Below are 26,742 nucleotides of genomic sequence, written 5' to 3'. Positions count from 1 at the left end.
AGGATGTCACAATGTTTTATGGTTCCTTTATTGTTGTTAGGGCCTTTGTCTGCTGAGAGCTTGGGAAAGAAAAAAATAAAGATTATCAAGTTGTGCAGGAGGCTACAGTCATGCTTACAGACTTACCTCTTTTTGTAGTTTCTGGATTTCCAAGTCCAGTTTATTCAGTGTTTTTCGTTTGATCTCCATATCCAAGTCCACTTCCTGCAGTTTTCATTTGTGATATTTGATTTGTATGTCTGCCAACTCAATTTGTTTTTGTAAGTGGGTGCTGTAAAGACTTCTGACAGTTTGTGAGTCCTGTAAAACACAATTGGCAGTACACGAATTGTGTGTGGAAAGAGGTCCCCTTGATTCTATTATTTGTTAAATCCTACAGCTTCCCCCAGGTATTTATCCCACTGGTGCCCTAGGTCTATGTGTTAGAATCGCTCATATCGACTGCACTCTTACTTTTCTTACTTTACTGTGGTTTGAATGTTGTTCCTCAAATGTGAGTTGCTTTGGATAAAAGTGTCTGCCAAATGAATAAATGTTAGGTAAAACTTACTTTGTTCCCAGGTTGACTCTCAGGCAGTACAAAGTCTGGGTCCTGTTAAAAATGTGATATGGGCATCACATCAGTGGCTTCTCTTCCGTTATGACTTAAATTAAAATATTTCCACAAGAGCAACATACCTCCAGCCTTCTTGAGTCCACAGACAGAGTCTCCTTGTTTTCTGCAGCAGAGGTTCCTTTACATTGCCACATTAACCAAACTCATTAATCTAGTGTTGGGAGGTGACTATAGCCTATATGCATTTAATAAATAATACTCACTGGATTACTGTCATCCTCTGTTAGCTCCACGAGAGTCATTGTGTTGCCAAATAGGGCAAGACAATCTCAGTCAGTCCATATCATACTATATGAATGTAAGATTATGCTGTATATGCAATAGTGGAATTTTTTACCATGTATGAAGGGGGCAGTTTGTATGGATTGGGCAAAGTCAGTGGCTGTCCCCCCCTGAATCCCTTCTAAAACAGGCCTCCCCTTGTTCCCTGCAAGGGCCAGTTTTTTGCCGGGGTGAAATTAGGAGATGGTGGCCCATGACCGGTGCCAGACACGTGACCCTTTTTTTGACGACTGAAATAAAAAGACAATTAAATGTGTCAAAACACACATGTCCCAAACTTCATCAGTCTGCAAAATGTTCTTATATTTAATTTTGACCTGCTGTCATGTCACATTTATTCTGTATATTGAAGAGATGCACAAAAGAAACAGAGTAACATAAACTAATCAGCTTGTCAGCTTCACACGTTACAAATTAACAGTGAAAGTCAATATCGTAAGTTTAAAGTTGTTTATTTGAGCAAATGGTTGGTGAAGTGTATACTTTAGGCTACTTACGCATATAGTCGATCAGCTACTGTTTGCCAAGCTCTTTCTCGCACCTTTATGGGAGCGGCAGTGTTCATGCTCTTGATTTTTGATTCTTCATAAACCTCCATCAAAATATGTTGCTCAATGGGAGTGAAGTACGATGCTCTCCCTTTATCCATTGCGGCATCAGTGAATCTGTGATCGATCTCATGGCCTTTGAAAGACAGCTGCGGACGCGCACTTAGTTGGATTACTTTCACCAGGCTGTTGAGCCTGGCTTGGCCTTTGTGAAATGGATAAAGCAAGGATGCACTGATCACGCTGGGTCAAGCCTGGCTTTATCCCTTATCCTGGATTTCTTAATTTTGCTTTTTTGAAACAGCCCCCTGGTTGGTTAATATTTCTGATGTTCCTGGACTGACTGAAGCCTTTTTTATTTCTGAGCTTGCTTAAAAACATCTGCTTTTCTCACGTACAGTGGCTCTTATTAGTGTACAGCCCCCTCCAAACATACCAAGCTTGTGTGATATAAGAAAATAAGACTATGATAAATAATTTCAAACATTTTACCACCTTCAATAAATGTTAAATGTTATGGATAAATGTTGCAAATACCTGGTTGCAGAAGTATGCACACCATATGCAACCTTATTTTTGGAGACTTCTCTACAAATTTAATTACAGAAAATAATTAAAATGAATAAAAACATAGGATAGAATCTGGGCAGAGAGACTGCAAAGAGGCTGGAAGCACCACTGAAGGAGATTTTAGAAATTTTCTGTCAAATTTTGGCTGTTTTCTACATGTGACACATTTTCTTTAATTCTCCTTAACGTTGAAAGACAGAAGGCTTTTCTTTAGAAGAAAACACAAAGACGTGGCTAAAGTCTGACCAAAACCTTGTAGGCGAATGTGTTATAGTGCGGTGAAACCAAAGTTGTGGTTCACACCTCCTAAAGAAAAGCCTGGTACAAAACTATATGCATCAACAGAAGAACACCACACCCACAGTGGAACATGGTGGCATTTTTGTGGGGCGTCATTTTTCTTCAGATGAATGTGAGGTTTGTAAGTAAATTTTATACAGTTCCAAATACAAGTTTTACCTTAAAACCTTTAGGTGAAGATGAAGAGACATTTCCATTTGTTTTCAGCATCACTGCATCCAAATCAACAAAGTATTCACTAAATGAAACTAAAGTTGTTGCATGGCCTAGTCAGAGTCCACAACTCAGTCTGACATAAAAATACATGGGTTCACCTGAAAAATGCAGAAAACACGAGATTTACTCAGAATCTGAGAGATTTGGAGACTGTATGATAACATTTATTTAAAAAAATGCTTCAAATAAGTTTTAGTTTAAGGATTTGACCACTTGCAACCAGATATTTACATGTACTGTATAAAAAGACATTTTTAACGCTGCCTGACCTTAAATCATACTTAACCTTTCCTGGTTTAGGTTAGTTAAGATTATTTAAAATCTTCTCTGTTTACTAAATGACAGAACATTTGTAATTTTCTTATTAGTTTCTTCAAAAAGTCAGAAGTTTCCATACTCTAGGATTGATCTGCTTTTAAACTTTCCAGAGAAGCCCTGATGATGATGTCCTGTATTTTTAATAAACTACATTTTAGTTAAATGTGGGCACACCTGTAGATCTATTTTAAGGCAACACCTTAAATAAACTACTTCCTTGTGTAACGTTTTATAGTTTTATGTAGTACCCATTAAAGATATTTTCGCAACATGCACTCTCCTACTTGATATAATTAGGCGAAAGTGTTGCCATTCCATATGCATTAGGCAACGTGGTTGGCTTGCTAGTGGTACAGAAAATCAGCATCCACCGTTTTCTGTATTTGTTTCAGTCTGTTCTCCTCAGGTTTGACGGAGAGAGTGCTGTTCTTTAGTGGTGAGAGGCGAGATAGGCCCCAGAAAAGTCGTTTACTTAAACATATTAGCTACGTTTTTTTCTGAAGACGACTGAGGTAAGAATATGTCTTTCTCAACTGTAATGTTAGAACGAAAGTTACGACTGTAACTACAGTTCTATGAATCCCGGATGACCGCCAGAGGCAGTGCTTCAAGCACTGAATGATCATTCTTGCGCATGCGCAGGTCGAGAATTTAATAACAACATGGTCACATGTGACCTACCGGTGGCTCACGTGAGTCTATATAGTCACATGACACCGGGAGCCCAGTCCCGACAATCTTCTTGCGAGCACACCGAGGGACCGAGCGCTCTGGCGGTCATCCGGGATTCATAGAACCGTAGTTAGAGTTGTAACTTTCATTCTATTTCATCCCTACTGACCGCCAGAGGCGGTGCTTCAAGCACTGGATGACGCATACCAACAGGGTCCCGACGGATCCCGCAGAGACCCCAAGGAACACAGCAACACCACCAACCTCAGCGGGACGCAGAAGGCGGCTGCTCCAGTATGCCCTGCAGGGGATGCGGCGTGGCAATGTTCACTCTGTAAAATCTGGCAAAGGTGCACGGTGCCGTCCAGGAAGCAGCTTCACAAATGGCCTCCAGAGGCACCCTGGTCATGGCAGCGCACAAGGTGGACAGGCTCCTAGTGGAGTGACATTGCATGCCGCCCAGCAGGGGCCGATCCTGCAAGGAGTAAGCCACAGAGATCATCTCCACAATACAATGTGCCAACCGCTGTCTAAAAAGGGCCTTTCCCCTCCGAGAGCCAGCACAACAGATGAATAGGTGGTCTGACAAATGGGTGCCGTGGAGCGGACATACACCTTGAGCGCTCGGAGAGGGCAAAGAGGCTCAGAGGGGGTACCAGGATTAAAACGGGAAAGCCGGAACAGCAGAACACTGCCTGGCACCTTTGGAACAAAGGAAGCATTAGTCCACAGCGTAACACCGGAGCCATCCGGGTTCCACTGACAACATGGTTCAGACACAGACACAGCATGCAATTCCCCCACCTGTTTAGCAGAAACCATGGCCAACAGGAAGGCGGTTTTCAGGGAGAGCCACTTGAGGTCCAACCTTGTAACGGGCTCAAAAGGGGGAGACTAAAGGGCTGCAAGCACCAGTGACAAATCCCATGCATGGGCCACAGTAATTTCTGATTTAAAGACTGCAGGTGTTGGCCAAAGTTTAGTAAATTTTGTAGTGATTTCTATGGAAGAGATTGTAAAAGACATCCAACAGCATGCTAGAGAAACCGTCATAAGGAATGTATTTAGCAATGAAAGAGACACTGTAATGTGCAAGAAAGTTGAAGCGTGTTTTGAAGAGCTAGAGAACCTTTTCACAATTCTCAACTCGGAATACAAAAGATCCAAATTTCTGTCAGGCAAGTGGGAAACTGTAAAACCGATTGAATGTGTAATTGGATCAAGGTTTGACACGAGACAAAATAAGAAGACAGGAACGTATGATCAGATCGTAGTTCAAGACAAATTCATGTATGTCCCAATTTTATCTACTGTGAAGTCAATATTTAAAAGTCCATATACAGCAGAAATGTTGAAAAGCTCAGCTGCACATGACTCAAGACTTAAAGATATTTATGATGGATCTTTTTTTAAGAGTCATGCTCTGTTTTCAGCTGAGAAGCACACAGTACAGATACAAATGTTCTATGACGATTTTGAGGTCACAAATACTCTCGGCTCAAAGTGAGGTATTCACAAATTGGGTGCAATATATTTTACATTACGAAACTTCTCTCCAAAATGGAATTCTCTTTTCACTAACATACACCTCGGTGCCTTGTTTTATGCACAAGATCTTAAACGGTATGGTTTCAGTGAAATTCTTGGACCTATTGTTCGAGACATTAAAGTGTTGGAAACTGATGGAATTTACATTCCACTATACAGGTCCTTCTCAAAATATTAGCATATTGTGATAAAGTTCATTATTTTCCATAATGTCATGATGAAAATTTAACATTCATATATTTTAGATTCATTGCACACTAACTGAAATATTTCAGGTCTTTTATTGTCTTAATATGGATGATTTTGGCATACAGCTCATGAAAACCCAAAATTCCTATCTCACAAAATTAGCATATCATTAAAAGGGTCTCTAAACGAGCTATGAACCTAATCATCTGAATCAACGAGTTAACTCTAAACACCTGCAAAAGATTCTTGAGGCCTTTAAAACTCCCAGCCTGGTTCATCACTCAAAACCCCAATCATGGGTAAGACTGCCGACCTGACTGCTGTCCAGAAGGCCACTATTGACACCCTCAAGCAAGAGGGTAAGACACAGAAAGAAATTTCTGAACGAATAGGCTGTTCCCACAGTGCTGTATCAAGGCACCTCAGTGGGAAGTCTGTGGGAAGGAAAAAGTGTGGCAGAAAACGCTGCACAACGAGAGGAGGTGACCGGACCCTGAGGAAGATTATGGAGAAGAGCCGATTCCAGACCTTGTGGGACCTGCGGAAGTAATGGACTGAGTCTGGAGTAGAAACATCCAGAGCCACCGTGCACAGGCGTGTGCAGGAAATGGGCTACAGGTGCCACATTCCCCAGACCTGGGCTACAGAGAAGCAGCACTGGACTGTTGCTCAGTGGTCCAAAGTACTTTTTTCGGATGAAAGCAAATTCTGCATGTCATTCGGAAATCAAGGTGCCAGAGTCTGGAGGAAGACTGGGGAGAAGGAAATGCCAAAATGCCAGAAGTCCAGTGTCAAGTACCCACAGTCAGTGATGGTCTGGGGTGCCATGTCAGCTGCTGGTGTTGGTCCACTGTGTTTTATCAAGGGCAGGGTCAATGCAGCTAGCTATCAGGAGATTTTGGAGCACTTCATGCTTCCATCTGCTGAAAAGCTTTATGGAGATGAAGATTTCCTTTTTCAGCACGACCTGGCACCTGCTCACAGTGCCAAAACCACTGGTAAATGGTTTACTGACCATGGTATCACTGTGCTCAATTGGCCTGCCAACTCTCCTGACCTGAACCCCATAGAGAATCTGTGGGATATTGTGAAGAGAACGTTGAGAGACTCAAGACCCAACACTCTGGATGAGCTAAAGACCGCTATCGAAGCATCCTGGGCCTCCATAAGACCTCAGCAGTGCCACAGGCTGATTGCCTCCATGCCACGCCGCATTGAAGCAGTCATTTCTGCCAAAGGATTCCCGACCAAGTATTGAGTGCATAACTGTACATGATTATTTGAAGGTTGACGTTTTTTGTATTAAAAACACTTTTCTTTTATTGGTCGGATGAAATATGCTAATTTTGTGAGATAGGAATTTTGGGTTTTCATGAGCTGTATGCCAAAATCATCCGTATTAAGACAATAAAAGACCTGAAATATTTCAGTTAGTGTGCAATGAATCTAAAATATATGAATGTTAAATTTTCATCATTACATTATAGAAAATAATTAACTTTATCACAATATGCTAATTTTTTGAGAAGGACCTGTACAGTGGCCATGTTTGTGGCAGTGTAGTGCAGGTTACTGGGGATAATTGAGGCTTACATAGCTTGTTTGGTCTGGTTGAGTCTTCCAGTGCAAGGTACTGTTGCAGGTTCTGTTTAGCTGAAAAAGATGACTTTCAAACAGAATTCTCTGAAGATTCTTTCAAAATAGTGTTACGCACCAAAGAAATGCACACTGTCAACAAATGGCTTGTAATCCCTCTCTTCCTTATATTTTGGGTGTGAAGAGTTCATGCATTTTAAATTCACTGATGTATTTTCACACAACTGAAAAGTTCTCAGTTGATGTGATGCATGACATTTTTGAAGCTATTGCCCAGTATGAGTTGAAGCTTTTCTTTGAATATTTTAAAGAAAAACATGTTACACAAGGGGAGCTGAATTTGAGAGTACTACATTTTGACTATGGCTTCATGGAGAGGAACAACAGACCAGTGGCGGTGAATTTATGCGGAGAATCAAATGATCTTGGACTAAATGCAGCTCAGTCATGGTGCTTGTTAAAGAACGTTCCTCTCATCTTTGGCAATCTAGTAACATCTACAAATCCACACTGGAGCCTTCTCCTCTTACTACTACAGATAGTAAACATTGTACTTTGTTATCCCAAGGTATGTGTGTGTATTTAAAACATTTGATTGTGGATCACCACAAACTGTTTAAAAAGTTGTATCCACAGAAAAAACTTTTACCAAAACACAATTTCCTTATTCATTACCCTCGGTGCATTCAGAAAATTGGACCTGTACTCCATAGCTGGTGCATGCGCTATGAAGACAAGCACATTTTTTTTTAAGAAACAGCTGAAGTCATTTAAAAATATTATTAAAACACTAGTCAAAAAACAACATCATATGGGATACCTTTGGTAAGCTTCATCAACTTTTAATCGGTTGGACATTGGACCAGGAAAAATTGTGTCCTTAAACATGGTAAAAGGAGGTTCTGAAATTTCTATGGCCATGCAAGTGTCCAGTAATGTTCAAGTTATGAAAGTGAACTGGGCTAAACACAGTGGGTTTATTTACTGTCCATCGCTGGTTATTTGTGGCAAAGTTGAATCTGAAATGCCTCTGTTTTACCAGATCGAGTCTGTTTTCATACTTAAAGAGAAACTGTTGCTGCTCACTTTGCCCTTATGTACAATAACTTTTCATGAGCATTTTCATGCTTACAAAATTACAAGGACAAGGCAAAATTTGGTTGTTTGATGTCAACTGTTTGTTATCCTAGGCCCTTTGATATACAAATGTCATGTGAGGCAAATGAGACTACTCTCCTTGTTGCCCCATATTGCTTTCTTTGGTGACCATTGTTGCATTGTGTTCTGAAGAAGCTTGCAGTGAAAGCCAGCATGGCAGTGGATCATAACATTAAATAAATGTTGTAACTGTAAACTTATAACCTTGTGAAATATTTTTTTTATTTTATTTGGTAGATCTGATAAAAAGCTATTCAGTAGAATACAATTTTAGCATTTTATGGTCTAGATCTTAAAAAATTACACTGAGGAGAAAGAAAAATTAAATAATATTACACAATATAATGTACTTTTTTAAGTAAATTTGGTGTTAAATTAACTCTTAATAATAAGAGTATTACTCTGAACAGTGTAAACAAACAAGAGTGTTAAATTGTTTTACTTGTTTCATTAATTTTGACACTCAAATGAGTCAAATTAACTCTGAAAAGTTGACACTTGCTGTTGAGTTAATTTTACACTAATTTCGAGTGGGACCAAATGTTATCTGAAACAGAGTTAAATTCAACTCTTCAGGTGTTGAAGTGACACTTTGTTTTTTACTGTGTGTAAAAGCTAGAAGGATACATTTTAAGCTTGTATTGCTGATATTATCTAGGCTAGGCAATGAGTATGTCAATTAGCAAATCCCTCTGGTTTTCGAACTTGGAAAGAGAACATGGTTCATTTCGGTTGATTTCATTCCAAGATTCACATTCTGATTTCAGAGGTAAGTGGAACACAGATATTGCAGCTAAAGCACTTGTCAATGGTTTATTCTTGATCACTTTAATTCCTACCTGAGTTTCTAAATATTTCTGAACTGCATTTGCCTTTTGAGAAGTTTCCAATAAAGTAAAGATGATTGTAGATGTGTTACTGTCAGTGAGTCAGTAGCTTCTGGTTTTTTTTATGGGCTGCTACCCCCCCACCCACCCAAAATAAATATAACCTTTTTATTTATTGTTGTGGTTTCGAGAATTTCCAGAGATAACGTGAAGTAAACATAGAATATGGTGTCTGTTTTTCATTCCTGTTAATGACATAACTGTGACTTCTTGTTGTGGTCTGAGAAAACGGTTTTGAATTTTTCCAGTAGATGAGCAGCATATATTTTTTAATCAACCTAATACTCTGTTAACGTTTTCAAGTGCCTATATGTCTAAAATCCACTGATTTGACACAACAGAACTGTCTGATTTAGTACGATTTGGCTTCAATCAAAAACTGGAAATTGTTTTAATGTCAATAACAAAATGTAACTGAAATATTTACTTTGAAAAATAATATTAGAATGTCTCTGTTGCAAGATATATTTTTGGTCACTTTTTTCAATTTGATTATTGCCATAAACTGTAGAGTAACAAACACGACCTTTTGGCTGAATAACTGTTACAAGTTAATTAACAGACATTTTTTCAATCCACTAAAAAGATGGAACATTCATCATAGTTCCTTCGTAGAATGTTTAATGGCAATATCTAAAAAATATCTTATAATGAAACAAGTTTTTATTATTTTGGGTTAAACAACTTAACAAGTTTCAATACAAGTTATGTGGCACAAATTGCCCCGTAATTATAGTTTTTAAAACGTAATTTGTAACCTATATGATATGGTCTTAGGTAGCCTATTTCTTTTTATGATCTATTTAAAAATACAAGTTTTTAAAAATGTACCAAAGTTATTTTTTCTGGTGTTGGTAGTTACTAGCTCTGTATAACTACTAATTTGTTCGTATTTGCGTTGAAAATAATTTAAAGCAAAGTTTTTCAGGAGTACTACGATATTTAGCCAATTCGCCACCAGCGGCACACGTTACTAAAAGGTTCTATTCAATTGGAAGTGGTTCTAATGGTCCAAAATATGTAATGTGGCGCCATCTAGTGGCGGTGCCAAACTTTGGTAACAGGTCTAACTTAGGTGGCAGGGACTTTCCCAACTTCTATAGTAACGAAGTGAAAAACAAGCAAGCGGATTAACCCCATAACCCTCTGAAAAATTATACAACATAAACAATTTGCAATGTGGTTTTAATTTGGAAGTGTGACAAATGAGGATAACACAAAATAAAATAAAACAAAAGCACACTCGCATCAAGCATAGCGCCGTTGAAATGTTACGTTTCTGCTGCTGCGAAACACGCATGCGCAGAACTCCTACCCTTACTTTCACTTTAGCGCTGACGTGAAGTCACTCGCCGTAGATTCCCACCAAAAACAACAACAGACGAGCCTCACAAACTTTACCTTTACAGCCATGGTAATTGAGTGAACACATCATCCGGCCGGGACACCGTCTTCATACTCGGACACTAACCCGAACACGACCCGTAAACAACATGGTTAGCTAACTGTGAAGAGACAATGTTCTGACAGAAACAACAAACAGTTTTTTTGAACTGTCGACTCTGACCTCGAGGGAACGTGAGTTTAAAAGGTTTGTAAGGCTTCAGTTTATCTTCAAGAGGCCTGTTGTTTAAAAAAAATTAAGATATCTTTGAGTTTATTGTTACTTTGTTGAGACTAATATTGAGTACTACAATAACAAATGACCAAAATAGCTATTTAGCCCCAGTAACACCAAGCCTATATAGCTAACATGCTTTTCTGTATGATTTCAATATTTTAGAAATACTACTCAAAATTAAACGTAACCTATTAAATATGTTGTTATATACCTATGAATTAGTGTTTACCAGTTCTGCTAGTATTGATTTTGTTTTCTTTTGACAAGTAATAAATGCTGTAGGCTACAGACCACCTGTGTCCCCAATATTCTAAAGCAATAAATTCATAAATTAGTTTCAGTCTAAAGTTACACATTAGACCAATATAAAAACATTTTTAAAACTGAAATGTTGGCCTTCGGAACGGTTTCTCCATGTACTTTACAGTGAATACACTCAATGCTTGGTCGGGGCTGGTTTAGCATGAATTACTGCATCAATGCAGCGTGGCATGAAGATGATCAGCCTGTGGTTCTACTGAGCTCAGGTTATTTTAATGCCGGCTTCCAGCTCGTCCAACAATGTTGGGTCTGACCTTCGCCTTTCTCTTGGCAAAATCCCATATATTTTCTATTGGGTATAGATTATAGGAAAATATGCTTGCCTACAAAGCTTGGCACTTGTGGTAGTGTAGCCAAGTTCTGCTGGAAAATGAAATAAACATCCCCAAACTCCTGAATGGGCTTTGCTCCTCAGTCCTCTGAAAGCTGTTGTTCTCCCTGTTGCTTGTGCACTTTTTCCAGCCACACTTTTTCCTTCCACTCAACTTTCCATTCATGTGCTTGGCGACAGCGGTCTATTTAAGAATATAAAAGATAATGACAATCAATGTCATGTAAAAAGGATGATGCAAGTAACACATTTCAGAGTGAGAATATATAGAACTCAGTTTAGTTTGAATAAGAAAAAATAAAAATGATGTTTAAGTTGGTTTTAAAATGAAAAGGCGTTGATGACATCCTAATGTGAAGTGGCAGGCTGTTCCACCGCTTAGGCGCAGCTGCAGAAAAGGTCAAATCCTTTTTTTTTTTACATGTTCCTTGGAACACTGAACAGCATCTGCTCGCCTGACCCCAGTGAACTTTTGGGAATGTACACAGTTAGGAATGGAGGTGCTAATCCATTCAATGATTTCAAAATTAACAATAAAATCTTCAACTTCATTCAAAAATTCATGTCTGTATTAGAATAGTTTTTGTATTGATCTTAAGTGACAATACAATTTTCAGAGAAACTGAATTTTTGGTTTTCGTTTGCTGTAAGTCATAATCATCACTTTTGGTGTAATTATTATGAGTTTTACCTTTTAAATTGAATTACTGAAAGAAATCAATGTTGCTATGATTTTCTAGGTTATTGAGAGGTAGCTGTAGTACTAAAGCATTGAATCAGTTTCACATTATAGTCTCGCATCGTCAGGACTGACAATAGCTTATAGTTTGACTGTCTGTAGCGGACGTATTTGCACACAATGGAGCGGCCTGCACTGAAAAGGAGCCAGCTCTGCATCTCTTGGACAATGAAGGAAAGACTCGGGATGGGAGGCTTTGGGCACGTCTACCTGTACCAGCACAATGTAAGACGGTCCATCTGTAGTCCTGGACAGGATAAGGTCCAGGCTGATCTTTCTCACATTTTACTCCTCACCTGTTCTTGGATCAGGAGACGGGGGAGAAGATTGCTGTGAAACTTTGCCGCCTGGACCTGAGTGAGAAGAATAAAGAACGCTGGAGCAGGGAGATTCAAATCATGAGGAAGTAAGGGTTTTATTGTATAACCGTCCCGATAATATATTCTTGTAATAATTTAAACTGCTTGCCAAGGGAATGCATCATATTTGTTGCATTTTTTACAGGCTGAATCATGTGAATATTGTTCAGGCCAGAGAAGTTCCAGAGGATGTGACATCCATCGCTCTCAATGACCTACCTCTGCTCGCCATGGAGTACTGTGCCAAAGGAGACCTACGCAAGGTACAAGATGATTATTTGATAAAGAGCTTAAATAAGTGTATTTTAAACCAAAGCACATAACAGATCAAGTAATTTATTTAGGTGCTAAATAAACCAGAAAATTGTTGCGGACTGAAGGAGAGTGAAATCCTTTCGCTGCTCAGTCACATTGGTAAGGTTTTCACCTGCCTTCACTTTGATTAATAGCTCACTTAAATCACATGTTGACATCTAATAAATTTACATTTTCTCTTATTTTGCTAAACAGGTTCTGGTATCCAGTATCTTCATGAAAATAAGATTATTCACAGAGACCTAAAACCAGAGAACATAGTTCTGCAAGAGATTGATGGGGAGGTAATCAGTTTTCCTTTCATACATGCATTGTGTCTGTGTAGTGTAATGTTACACATTAATTCAATGTTTGTCTTTTCAGCTGGTCCATAAAATCATAGACCTGGGTTATGCAAAAGATCTGGACCAAGGAAGTCTTTGCACATCCTTTGTTGGGACTCTTCAGTACCTGGTAAGTACGTGCCACATCACTGACTTATGTCTTTTTTAATATTTCTAGTCAGTAATCTTAAAGAAGCGTAACCTCTTGTGTTTGTGCGGCAGGCTCCGGAGCTGTTTGAGAGTAAGCCATACACTGTGACTGTGGACTACTGGAGCTTTGGGACAGTCATTTTTGAATGCATTTGTGGTTTTCGTCCCTTTCTGCACAACATGCAGCCAGTACAGTGGTAAGCCAATAATACACTGTCCCATCCTTATGTTGTCATGAACTTAGGACTCTTCCAAGTTAGACAGAGTTGTTTGTTCCAGAGCACAACTGCCCCTCAGGAACCCATGAGTTTCAATAAGGATTAATATCCAGTGAAACCAACCAAAGGTCGTTGCTGTTCACAGCTTATGAATGGAAAGTTGAGTGGAATCTCTTCCATTCTCTAGAGCCTGTGCTAAAAGGCCACAACAAATCTTCAAGCACTGGCACATATCGATGTAGCAGAGATGGACCATCTGTACAACCCATGTTGAGTCCAGGAGTTTCCTCATGGTACTAGGTGTCCCACTCGAAGCCAAATGCAAAGCTAATGCAAAACAGTCAGAATAGATGAGGAAGGCAGAACGTTGGTGGCCGGATTGCTTTCTCTTTGCTGTCCTTCTTGTGTACCTGTTGTTCCGTTCATTAATACCAAAGCATCTGATACTGATTAACAACCCAATCTGCATAATAACTGACCAGATCAATATCCCAAACTGTTAGCTTGATGCTATACTCTGATTAAAAAGTGTTCCTTTAATTTCTTTCAGCTGTGTTTATGAGCTTTACGTTTTGAACCTATTTACTTAAATAGACCATTTTTTTTTTTATTTGAGAGGTACCAATCTAATTTATACAGTTCTTACTTTCCATATAAAAATGTTCAAATATGAGTTTTGTACATTATGGTAAGCCTATACATTTGCTTCTCTGTATAGAATTTACATTGACTGAGTTTAAATGCCTTAAGCATCCATACTGAGTTCTTCTAAAGACATTTTTTCTAAAATATTTTTATTGGAGAACTGAACTTGCTTGTTATAATGAAAACTACCAAAAAATAGATACATATTTAGACAAATATACAAATAAGGGCGGAGCATTTTTACAAATAATTACTTTTTGACAAACTTGACGTCTTTCTTGACAGAAACTTATTTTAAGCAGATCAGATCATAATGCAGCAGGAACATCACACTAAAGAGCTGAAGATGTAAGAAACCTAAATCTTATTAAATTTACCTCTCTGATTCTGAACAGAGTAAAAAAATCGTTTCAATAACCAAAACAAAGAATTGAATTCAAGTTTTGGACGTGGGCAATTGTCTGTCTGGCTTTGGAGCCAACTTCTCTGAAGCTCGAGCACGCTTGCTTCAGTTTCTTGATACACTTGCTGGCATCTTCTGCAGCCATGTTCTTCCACCACTAAATAGACCTGTTGAGCTTTATTCCTGAAGAGGAAAGCTCTAAATCCAGCCACCAGCTTGTCAAAAAGGCTCGCTAAAAGTTTAGCAAAGGTGACCAATGTTGGCTTGGGAGATGTGTTGTCTTTTTTTTCTACCAAGAGGATACATTCATTGAAAATAAGGGAGACGTCATCACCAAAGAGTCATAAAAAACGTTCCTTTTCAACATTTTCAGGGATTGTTTTTTTTTTTACATATCTTTTTTTATTTTGTAGGATAAACAAAGTCAAGAACAAAGGTCCTAAAGACATCATGGCAGTAGAAGACATGAACGGGGAAATTCGGTTCTCGACACATCTGTCGTATCCCAACAGTCTCAGCAAGTAAGGAGAGAGCTGCCATTGAAGGATTCCTCATTGTGAAAAACTACTGTCCCACCTACGTGTGTGTGTGTGGCTACCTGTGTTACCAGGTCGCTGCTGGAGCCAGTCGAGCGTCTACTTCAGATGCTCTTACTGTGGGATCCTGTTTTCCGTGGCGGAAGTCCTGATCCAAAAACAAACAAGCCAGGCTGCTTCACCTTACTGGAGAATATTCTCAACATGAAGGTTAAAAACACTCATTTTGTTTTTGTTTAAGATAGTTTATCTACACTGCAGCAAAGCAGACCTCTAATCATTATTATTATTCTGCTTTTGTTGGTTCAGGTTATGCACGTCTTGGACATGACGTCAGCCCAGCTCCACTCAATGGTTTTGGGCAATGAGGAGAGTTTTCTCTCCCTGCAGCTTCGACTGGAGGCTCAGACCCAGGCACACATCTCTCCCGAGAGTCAGGAGCTGCTGATGGAGACGGGAAACTCCCTTGACCCACGCTGGGCGCCTGTGCAGTGTCTGCCAGATGGTTTGGTAAGGGACACAAATAGGTCAGACATGTAGTTACATATTCTGCGATTGCAAATAGCCGCCACTTTTTTTAGCTGCATATTTTAAAAGTTGTTAAAAATTTCCTTTCTTTTGTCTTTAATTTGAAGACAAAATAAATTTTTTATCTTTGTAGTATTTGCAGTTAAAAAGTAATAAGGCATATCATTAGTTTGCTATTGCAAACATAGCAGTGGACAAGAAGTAGGCATAGAAACTAGAGGTGAAATGGTACATGTATTCGTACTGAAAATATTCATTACAACCCTGTCGGTTCGGTAAACACATTTACCGAACGGATACAGCGTTGTTTTATGCCTGAACACATGCAGAATGTTTATGTGTGGAACTAAGTGCACAATGCAACGCTTTGTAGTGCAGCTTTAAAAAGTGACACCAAAACAAAACTAAGAGGACTCCCAGCTAGCAAGAAACTCTGCTGTTTTACTGTTTGGGAACATTGGGAAGTTTCTTATGCAGCTACAGTGGAGAAAGAAAGGTGGACCGAACAAGAACTTTGTCAGGGTGCACATTTTTCAACAGCAATAAGGTATGTAGGTGCACTTAACTGAAGTACTCACCTGAAACGGTGCCAAGCTGAATGTAAACATCAGTGGTACTGGAGAAAAATCAGCTCGATTCCAACTGCCTGCTACCTTTAATCTGTCCAAAATGCTGCACAGCATATAAGATGCCACAACACACCGGTACAGTCATGACCAGCCCCCCTGACAGAGGGCCCAACAGCTGCGCTTTCATGGAGCTTTCAGGTAGATCTGGTATACAGGATTGTCTAAATCAAAACATCTCCAAAATGATTTAAACCTTTTTTATCATTTCTCAAATCCATGCATCCATCCATCCGTCGGTCCGTCCATCCTTCCATCCATCCGTCCGTCCATCCTTCCATCCATCCATGCATCCGTCCGTCCATCCATGCATCCGTCCGTCCATCCGTCGGTCCGTCCATCCATCCATCCATCCTTCCATCTATCCGTCCATCCATGCATCCGTTGGTCCGTCCATCCATCCATCCTTCCATCTATCCGTTCGTCCATCCATCCGTCCGTCCGTCCATCCATCCACCCTTCCATCTATCCGTCCATCCATCCTTCCATCCATCCATGCATCCGTCCGTCCATCCGTTGGTCCGTCCATCCATCCATCCTTCCATCTATCCGTCCGTCCATCCATCCGTCCGTCCGTCCATCCATCCACCCTTCCATCTATCCGTCCATCCATCCTTCCATCCATCCATGCATCCGTCCGTCCATCCGTCCGTCCGTCCATCCATCCACCCTTCCATCTATCCATCCTTCCATCTATCCATCCATCCGTCCGTCCATCCATCCATCCGTCCATCCATCCATCCATCCATCGTCCATCCATCCATCCATCTATCCATCCGTCCGTCCATCCTTCCATCTATCCATCCACCCGTCCGTCCATCCGTTGGTCCGTCCATCCATCCATCCTTCCATCTATCCGTCCGTCCATCCATCCGTCCGTCCGTCCATCCATCCACCCTTCCATCTATCCATCCTTCCATCTATCCATCCATCCGTCCGTCCATCTATCCATCCATCCGTCCGTCCATCCATCCGTCGGTCCGTCCATCCTTCCATCTATCCATCCATCCGTCCGTCCATCTATCCATCCATCCATCCATCCAGTCGCTGTACCCTCTTATCCTTTCAAAACAAATCAAAACAAATCTCCAGTCAGTTCTCTAGTGGCCACTTTCTGTCCCGTTACACCCCTAACAGAAACTATGGTTAAAATTAGTTTGCCTCCAGACTGTCTAGGCAGTGTAATTTAAAATTCTTCCACCCAGGCTTTTGTGTTTCTCACTGTGTTTTTATTTTTTAGCGTGGCTGGGACACCTCCATAGTGTTCCTGTTTGATAAGAGCCTTACCAAGTACTCAGGCCCACTGACTGCCAGACCCCTGCCAGACAGCGTTAACTTCATTGGTAAGACTTTATTCTGTGGACTCTATTCTGCGCTATAAAATGATCAGCGAACAGCATTCTGTTTTTATATCCTGGAGCATCTAGGCATTGAACATTTTAGACCAAATGCAATTTTGAGGATGCCAGCACAATTTTTGAATTTTTAGAAACAGTTAAAAATAATTAATGGTGTAAAATGTGCAGATTTCTTAGTTTGACGTTAACAGGACCTTGTTCAGACCTGGTGTGAGCATAGGTTCTGGCTTATTTAGATAAAAGCAGTCAAGCCTCACTACAATAATTCACACATGGCATTAAAATCTAACCCGGATGATCAGATCCATGTTAGCTGCTTTACCTGCAAATAAACCCGCAGTCACGTCATACAGTGGAGCAGTAATAACAAAACCAAAAATACATCAAGTCAGTTGAACTTTCACAATGAGAGAAGTAAAGGAGATTCAGTACCATGTGACTCAGCATGAGCTGAAAAATAAAAATGTAAACTGTAAAAACTCCACCACAGTAAAACATCTGACTGTTGTCAGCTGCTTTACAGGCCTTTACTGCACACAGACATACAGTATGTAATTTGGCTAAATTCCAGTAAAGTCCAATAGATTCATAACTTTTGATTATCAAACTCTTAAAAAAACAGAAATTATTATATGTGGCTCAAAGACTCGTCTTGCTTTTACTGCTGCTTTGACCCATTTGCTTTTAACCCCTTCCCCCCAATGCCTACTATAACCTGGAGTTAAAAAGAGCAAAGCAATTATATTTCTCTGACATAGTCATCAAAAGTGAGGCCCAGACCTTATTTACTATTGTTAACAAGCTGTAAAGCCCCTCGCCACCCGTCCCTCCTGAACTTTTATCCAACAAGTCCTGCAGTGATTTTTTTCAAAGACAAAATTCAGAGAATAAGACGAGCAGTGTGTCGTTTAGAAAATCTTTTAAACAAATGTTAAGCCCAACTCGCCTGAAAATACCAAACAAACATTTTGTCAGGCAGTGAGAAGAAATGTTTTTTTTTTTTTTTCGCTGCATATATTTTCAGCCAGTAAATGTCCAGTTAATCGCTGTGGTGCTGGAGGGGAGTTGCTTTAGGTCAGTGGGTGGTCGTTTTGTGTGTGTCAGGATAAAGTCCCTTCAGACTAACGGCGATGAATGTCCCCGGCCAAATCTGATAGTGATCTGATGGAAACATTCCTCAAAACATTAGTGCTTTTATATGGAGAGCCGTTTCAGTCAAAATTAAATAAATACTGCTATTGATAAATTATTAATAAATATTCCATGAAATAAATAAATATCCCCATGAAATAATACAAAGTAATTATGTTAAAAGAAATGTTTATCTTATTTTATTTAATTCATTTCAAGATTTATTTAATTTACGTAAAGATTATTCATTTATTTCATAATGCAGTTTTATTTTGTGACACTTTTATTTCGTAAAGCTACTTTATGTATTTCAGTGACTTTTACTTTTTAACCCCATTTTTCATTTTAAGCTCTTTGTATTTCATGTTCTTATATTCAAATGAGGGGGCGGAGTTTTATCTGTCGGGCGGCGCTGGGACAGCAGGGCGGAGCTCAATTCGTGGCTGAGGCCGGCATGCCGGAAGGAGCCAGATGGGCCGCAAAAACCTGCCACGGCGGTTGCCGCTGTTTTTGAGGAAGCTGTTTGTGCAATAAGTCTTCGTCATCCTTTCAGCACGTCATACATACACATAGTGCTATTTATTTTCCATCTCAAGTAAATACAGCCACCTTATGTTATGGGTCTAACGCTGTTTATTAAATAATAACCAATAATGACATCATCATTTGAAAGTAATTACTGCCGTGGCAGCATGTTAAAGGCTTTTACAGCCGGTCTAGCACCCCATGGCAGCCTTGTGGCAGCATGGTGGCCAGGGACTTCCATAGCGTGTTTTTAAGCATTTATTTATAATTTTCTGTGAGTGACAATTCAGAATAGCCGCTCATGCTCTATAATAAACCGACTGTTTGCGCAATAAATCTTCATCATTCTTTCAGCACATCATACACACACATAGTGCTATTTATTTCCCATGTCAAGTAAATACAGCCGCCTTATGCTATGGGTCTAAAGCTGTTTATTAAATAAAAACCAATAAAGACATCATCATTGAAAAGTAACAGCCTATAACCATAATGACATCCCGTTTGCCAATAATCAGCATTGGTTTCCACAAAAACTAAATAATCTGAACTGAAACTATCTGTGTAGTTATGCTGCTATAGGCTTAGGCTGCTGGAGGACATAATGACCACTTTCACCCTCTTCGCTACATTCTCACACTACTCTCCAATTTTGCATTATTTGCAGTTATTTCAGTTTTTAACTTAATGTTCTCTCTCTATTATCTTCCTAGAAGCTACACCTGGCCTGACTCGGTGTCTACCTGTGACACCTTTCTGGAGAGGGGAATCGTCCGAGCTTCTGCTGGCAACAACTTAATGCTCACCCTCTACCGATGATCCACATGGCCCTGCCTTTTAGTGTTTAACCCTTTCTCTCTCCTAGACATGGCGATTGACTGAGCTTTTAACTCTATGTGCTCTCTTTCAGACTCTAACCTTGAAAACTGGCTCAGTTTATGTTCTTTCTTTCTAGGTGAAACGACTAAAGGAGCTACAGCCATTAACATTTACTTTTCCTTCCCATAGAAAGTACTTCTGGATCAGTGCTTCTTTGTTCTCTTTGTGTCTCTGCTCTGTTCTCTCAAACCCCCAGTCGGTCGTGGCAGATGGCCGCTCACACTGAGCCTGGTTCTGCTGGAGGTTTCTTCCTGTTAAAAGGGAGTTTTTCCTCTCCACTGTCGCTACATGCATGCTCAGTATGAGGGATTGCTGCAAAGTCAACACCAGTGACTGTCCACTGTCTCTACATGCTCATCCACAGAGGAGTGAATGCTGCAAGTCGCTGACTGGATGCAATCTGCTGGGTTTCCTTAAATAGAAAAACTTTTTATCCAATTTGAATAAATAACTGAATCTGACTGCAATGTTCAATGATTAGGATTAATTGGAATGTATGTACCTGACTTTTGTAAAGTGCCTTGAGACAACATGTGTTGTGAATTGGCGCTATATAAATAAAAAACTGAAGAACAAAAACAGCGGCAACCGCCGTGGCAGGTTTTTGCGGCCCATCTGGCTCCTTCCGGCATGCTGTCTTCTGGTAGGTAGCGGCATGCTTCTGCCGGCCTCAGCCACGAATTGAGCTCCGCCCTGCTGTCCCAGCGCCGCCCCACAGATAAAACTCCGCCCCCTCATTTGAATATAAGAACATGAAATAAAAAGAGCTTAAAATGAAAAACGGGGTTAAAAAATAAAAGTCACTGAAATACATAAAGTAGCTTTACGAAATAAAAGTGTCACAAAATAAAACTGCATTATGAAATAAATAAATAATCTTTAAGTAAATTAAATAAATCTTAAAATGAATTAAATAAAACAAGATAAAAATGTCTTTTAACATAATTATTCTGTTTTAGTTCATGGGGATATTTATTAATAATTTATCAATAGCAGTATTTATTTAATTTTCAATGAATCGGCTTGCCATACATTCATACCTCTGTTTAGCTTATGGTGGCTGTAATCGGATCACCCGGGATGTTAGTGCCATGTCTGAACAGGGGTCAATGAATATTGCTTTGATTCCTTTTCTTCATTCTTAACGTATTTTATGAATGCAATGTCCAAAATAATAAGGTGTTGTTTTTGTTTCTTTTGCCTCCTGTTTTATGCTCAGTCAGGGAAACAAAGACACAGCTGCCCCTGTCTGCTCTTAGAAAGGTGTGGGGGGAAGCTCTCAGCTACATATGTGGACTGAAGGAGGACTACCTTCGCCTGTACCAGGGGCAGAGAGCTGCGATGTAAGTGTCTTAGAACTCAAAAAAACTAAATACACTAACCCAAGCAAACTTCCTTACCTTGTACTGTTTGTAGGCTAAGTCTGCTGCGTTACAACACCACCTTAACGCAGTTCAAGCACCGCCTCTTCTCCTATTCGCAGCAGCTCCACGCTAAGCTAGCTATCTTTAAAACCAGCATCCAGCAGGATCTCGAGCAATACACCAAGCAGAGCAACAGCGGCATCTGTGAGTGGCCATTCAGTTCTTCCTGTGACACATTCAGCTGTTTTCCTGAAAGCCCAAGTGAACTTCCTGCTGTTGTGTGTTTATGTGAAGCCTCGGAGAAGATGCAGCGAGCATGGCAAGAAAATGAACGGAAGGCAGATGGGTTTACACAGGTGGGGACTCTGGAAACATCATTGCAACACTTTACAACACATTACTTAAAAATGTAAAACAATCAGTGCTAAGGGGTATCTCCTGCCGTAGGTTGCAAATGTGTCAAGTCTTGATGAAGAGATATTGGCGCTACATTCTGAAATTGTGGAGCTGCAGAGGAGTCCGTTTGCCAGGAAACAAGGAGATGTGATGGAGAAGTTGTCAGTAATTCTTTTTCAAGTGTCCACATGTTTATTGGATTGTTTCTTCTCTCTAAATGATTTTAATTGACTCCGTCTGTTGCCCTTCACGGTTTAATTAAATGATTTTGCCTTTAAAAACCTTTCAGGAAAATGTGGTATAAGTGATTGGAGCGCTGTCTCTTTGCTGTAGCAAAGCAATAAAAATAAAGGTGATACATGTCAGATAACTGTCAACCCTATAACAGTAGTGATTTTTGTGTCTTTTTCAGTGAAGAAAAGGCCGTTGAACTCTACAAGCAACTGAAATCTAAATGCAAAAGTTAGTGCTAAAGTTAACAGATTCAATTTAGCGAGTTCAAAATCAGATATTAAGACATTACCATCAAATGTAACATCAATAAATGCTTGTAATTAATCTGTGTAATAAGAGTTTGACTTTTTGAATTGAATTACTTAAATAAGTAACATTTTGATGATAGTCTAATGTATTAGGATGCACCTGTATGTCAGCATTTCTCTAATTAATAGATGGCGTATTCACATATCTGTGTCTGAAAATTATACATGGATGATCCCATGTGGTATGTTTTCTGCAGGTAATGACCTTCCACATGGCTACAGTGACAGCTCAGACATGGTGAGGACAATTCTCCAGACGGTTCAGAATCAGGACAGAGTGTTAAAAGACCTTTACACCCATCTAAGGTAATTTATTCACAAGTTTAATTCAGATACAGTGACAGACAAGTAAATCTCAGTGCAACCGAAGTGTCATTTTATTTCAGCTCTGTGTTTTTGGGATTTTTGTGTTTAGTGCAATCCTGGTGTGTAAGCAGCGCATCGTGGATTTGTTCCCTAAACTGGAAAAGGCCGTCGTGAACATCAAAGCTGCTGAAGCTGAAGTAATGCAAATGCAAACAAAAAGACAGAAGGAGTTCTGGTTCCTTCTCAAGATTGCTTGCGTATGTATGTCGTAAAGAGCTCCATAGAAAATATTCCTCAGTAGATAATTGAAGCTCTGCATCATGAAATGTAGTTGTCACATAGCTTTGTACCTTACAAACTGCATGGTTTTGTGTGCAGGCTCAGAGCAACTCTCAGTTGTCGTCACTTAAACATAAACAGCCGAGTGACAGGTAAGATCTGTTAAATGCTCATCTCACTGTGCTGGTATTATGCTGCATTTGTGCCTTAAAAGCAAACTGCATAAAATGTTCATGTGGCTGATAGTTTCTTTTAATTAACTAATACCCTTGGCCAAGTGTGTAAATAAAGCATTGGCATAATTTCATCCTGAAATTTCATCAGCTTTATATTGTGTACATTAATTCACTGTGAGGAGAAATCCCACATTAAGACAAAGATGTTTTTAACAAAACTGCTGGTGTCACAATTATTGATATATAATATATAGTATAGCTGTTTTTATAAAATATCTACTTAAGTATGGTGGAGGATCATTGATGCTGCAGGTTATTTTCTCCTCCTACGGCCCTGGGAACCTTGTTAAAGTGCATGTAATCTTAGACTTCTTGAAATACCAGGATATTTTTTATTAAACGTTTTTAGCATCTGCCAGAAAACTGAACAGGAGTCATCATTAGGTCTTATAGCAAGATAGAGATCCAAAATAAATGTCCAAATCAACACAGAAATGGTTCATAAATGTTAAACGAAACAGTCTTCTTCCATGGCTCTCTCAGTCCCCAGACCTAAATCCTTTCAGAAAACCTGTGCAGTGAGCTAGGGAGCAGAGAGCATAAAAGAGGACGCAGGGCTCTGTATGATCTAGAGATGCTTTTTCCGTATTCTTGCAAATAGTTTATTAATGTTTTTTATGCAGGGATATAAAATTGCAGTTTGTACATTTTGTAGAACCTGAATATGCTATTTTTATAAACTGTACGGTATTTTTTCTTATGTTGTAAATTGCCTGTACTGTACAGTCTCTTTTTTTCTTATATTTTACCTTGATGTAAATTCTTATGCTTCCATTTGTCACTTTGCTGCTGGCACACTTGAATTTCCCCAATGAACAACAATAATGGATATTTCTATATCTATGTTGTGCAAAGACGAATGGTCACAGTCTATGTACGCTCAACCTTGTGAAATGTTACAGGAGAATAAGTGCTGTTCTAGTAGCTGAAGGGTTTGGACAGTTTTCCTTACTGAATAAATTTATTTATAGGTTGAATTTTGAAAATGGTTTAGTAAGAATATGCTACTATAGTAAATGATTCATTCAATAACTGTGAGAGGTGCTGTGGTCCTGTTTTACTTTAAATCTGTAATGTGAAGTCTGTTGAATGGGTTTTTTCTTTCTTCACAAATATCAGTATTACGACAGGAGGTGACTATCTGGTCTTATAGATTTAGGATGTTGAAAAAGTAGACTTGCTTAAATTTCAAATATATTGAAGACATGCAGCAGATTTTGAGTCTCTTGTCTTTTTCAGTGATACAGTTGAACAGCTACTAGATGAGAATCAGCGATATCTGAATCATCTTACTTCCCTGTTGCAAGATGCCACCCAAGAGTTGAAGCAAAGTGTTATGGTACAGTATGAAGTAGCTAATCATTCTGCTAAATGATCCACGAAAGCACCACAGTAAGACAAACGGACCAGTCAAATAAATTAGGCAGATTATTCCTATATGTGACCTGCTGATTTCAACCTATTAGTTCAAAAATATGCAAATTTCTGATCTAAGATTTTGAAAAAATGACAGTGGAGGGGAAAAATCTTTTTAACTATTAGCTAACAGTGCAAGAAGGAACCTGTCTTAATTTTAGATTATTATTTAAAGGAAGGAAGATGTACATGTCTGAATTAGCGCAAAACAGTGTTAACGTATTGAAAGGCTGGTGGCAGCGCAGTTTTAACAGTTTTTCTTCCTCCACAGGATCAAGACTGGAGCTGGATGCAGTTCGGTGCAAGCAAAGTTGAGTCTCAGTAGCTCTAAAGAGCTTGAGAGTGTATACTTTGATGAGTGCCTTTCCTAGAGCTAAACTATCTGACATCTTTCTATTTTAACACTGCATAATTACACGAATGCCATAAGACAGTATATGAAACATCATGACAAAGTAAGCTGCGCATGTTTCAAGACAAACATATGTTACATACAGAATGTTAACAAATGTTTTCAACTTTAGGTAGACATATTTATTTTTCTGATGTTGATTTAAGTAAAACACTGTTGCTGATAAAAGTGTGCACATTGTAATGTGAAGAAATTGTTATAAATGCTGAAAACACAATAATTTGCCTCTGTTTACTTTGCTCACCTCTCTCTCTTTCGCTGCAAATGCAAAAACTATTAAAAGCAGCTGTTAAAATTTTCAGCAAGTTGTTTACATACTAAAAGGAAACCAGATAAAGAGTGAATACAATCTAAAATGCAAGGTTAAAAGAATGACATAACAGTAAACATAAACATTTCCCGAGAAATCAAGTAAAATAGTTTGTAGCTTAAAGGACACCCTGGACGTTTTAATTGTGTTATTTTCCCCTCAGGTCATGAACAAAAGCTCCTTTCAGATCACCCTTTTCCGGCAAGTGTCTCTCCCAGTATTATTGGATTTGAAACGTAATTTTTTTTTCTCTACAGGCAAAGAGTTCAAGGTCTTGAATTGCTAATCTTACCAGACTTGTGTGTTTAAGGCAGTAACCATTCTTTTACGACCCAATAGAGTGAAACATTATTTTTATGTCCAGTTAAAGCTTTAAATGAATGCAACACTTTGGTTGCTGTGATTCGGACTTGAATGATTTTTGAATCCTTGTACCAGATTATTGTCGCCATAGTTTATATGTTTGAATGTTTTTTTGATGAGTTAAAGACAAGGAAAGAGGAACATGCCTTCCACTTGATATGTTTTTGCTGAGGTGTAATTCAGTTAATTTTATCTATATAACACCATCACACCAACGGTTTTTCAAAGTAACAAAAGCCTGGTATTTTAACAAGGACATGTTCACCTTTGAGAGCTACTCTGCATTTTGCAGCAGACACAGCCTTTGTTAGCTAGAAGAAAAGATCCAACCTGTTAGCCCCCCTCTACATCCAGATGCAGGTCAACACGCTGCAACCAAGCCAACATTCATATATGGGGTCTATAGAGGTTCAATAATGGGCACCAGACTGGACTGTCCATGGTTATGGCCCTAAGTCATTGGCTATAAATATTTTATGCAAGACAATTGTGATTAGTTGGACCCAATTTTAACTGATTTTGCTACTGCACATTTGAGACCCAGCTAAGACTTATGAGACTTTTCCAGGTCCCTCTTGGAAAAGAGATTGTTAATGTAAATGAGCCTTTACCTGGTTAAATAAAGGTTGTAATATAGGGACCACAGCTGGTTATAACAAAAAAAGAAAATAAGTGTGCTACAGGTTATTTTATCAAGGCACCAGTTTTAATCTAACAGAAATTGAAGCAATGACAAGATTATCCCCATCTACCCTTTATGTTGTCACTAACCTGTACCTGATGTTTGTAAACTAAAAAAACTGCATTAAACTACTTGCTGTTAATTGATTTGTTTGTAGCCCAAAATGGTGGCTTTCTCTAGTTTTAATGCAATTAGGTGGGAACAACTATTTTTTATTGTTACCAATCACAGCCAATCAAGAGAAAATTGGTCTATGCTTATCCTTTTCTCAATTTAAAAACAAAAAAAGATACAGCCATTTTTGAAGTTTGCATGTTCTCCCCGTGCATGCGTGGGTTCTAACCGGGTACTCTGGCAGCCTCCCACAGTCCAAAGACATGCCTGTTAGGTTAATTGGTCTCTCTAAATTGCCCTTAGGTGTATGAATGAGTGTGTGCATGGTTGTTTGTGTGTTGTCCTGCGATAGACTGGCGACGTGTTCAGGGCCTCTTGCCCATAGACTGCTGGAGATAGGCACCAGCTCCCCCG

The 26,742-nt window shown here is 39.3% G+C and overlaps 1 protein-coding gene across 2 annotated transcripts; it reads left to right on the top strand.

The window, feature by feature from the left end:
* The first annotated feature begins 10,209 nt into the window (after window positions 1-10,209).
* Window positions 10,210-25,079, top strand: LOC124858595 (inhibitor of nuclear factor kappa-B kinase subunit alpha-like). Of its 2 annotated transcripts, none has more exons than XM_047350649.1 (22): window positions 10,210-10,491; window positions 12,015-12,137; window positions 12,224-12,318; window positions 12,417-12,534; window positions 12,616-12,685; window positions 12,782-12,870; window positions 12,950-13,039; window positions 13,132-13,256; window positions 14,739-14,846; window positions 14,936-15,071; window positions 15,171-15,371; window positions 17,256-17,358; window positions 21,128-21,251; window positions 21,325-21,476; window positions 21,567-21,628; window positions 21,720-21,829; window positions 22,081-22,130; window positions 22,408-22,516; window positions 22,626-22,773; window positions 22,895-22,947; window positions 24,271-24,370; window positions 24,719-25,079. In XM_047350649.1, the coding sequence occupies exons 2-22, from the start codon at window positions 12,033-12,035 to the stop codon at window positions 24,770-24,772; spliced, it is 2,202 nt and encodes a 733-aa protein (XP_047206605.1). In that variant the 5' UTR covers window positions 10,210-10,491; window positions 12,015-12,032; the 3' UTR covers window positions 24,773-25,079. The 2 variants fall into 2 exon arrangements, with proteins under 2 accessions (XP_047206605.1, XP_047206606.1); XM_047350650.1 differs by having other exon boundaries at window positions 12,000-12,137.
* Window positions 25,080-26,742: the final 1,663 nt, after the last annotated feature.

The sequence above is a fragment of the Girardinichthys multiradiatus genome, chromosome 22 (genome assembly GCF_021462225.1).
Source record: "Girardinichthys multiradiatus isolate DD_20200921_A chromosome 22, DD_fGirMul_XY1, whole genome shotgun sequence".
Classification (NCBI taxonomy): domain Eukaryota; kingdom Metazoa; phylum Chordata; class Actinopteri; order Cyprinodontiformes; family Goodeidae; genus Girardinichthys; species Girardinichthys multiradiatus.
The sequence above is the reverse complement of the archived record's forward strand: the minus strand, read 5'-3'. Positions and strand labels throughout refer to the sequence as shown.

Bases quoted from the DNA above. Each gene is read 5' to 3' on its own strand.
- LOC124858595 (XM_047350649.1), top strand. From the start codon at position 12,033: ATGGAGCGGCCTGCACTGAAAAGGAGCCAGCTCTGCATCTCTTGGACA. The intron at 12,138-12,223 runs GTAAGACGGTCC...TTCTTGGATCAG, and splicing joins TCTACCTGTACCAGCACAAT to GAGACGGGGGAGAAGATTGC. The intron at 13,257-14,738 runs GTAAGCCAATAA...TTTATTTTGTAG, and splicing joins AACATGCAGCCAGTACAGTG to GATAAACAAAGTCAAGAACA.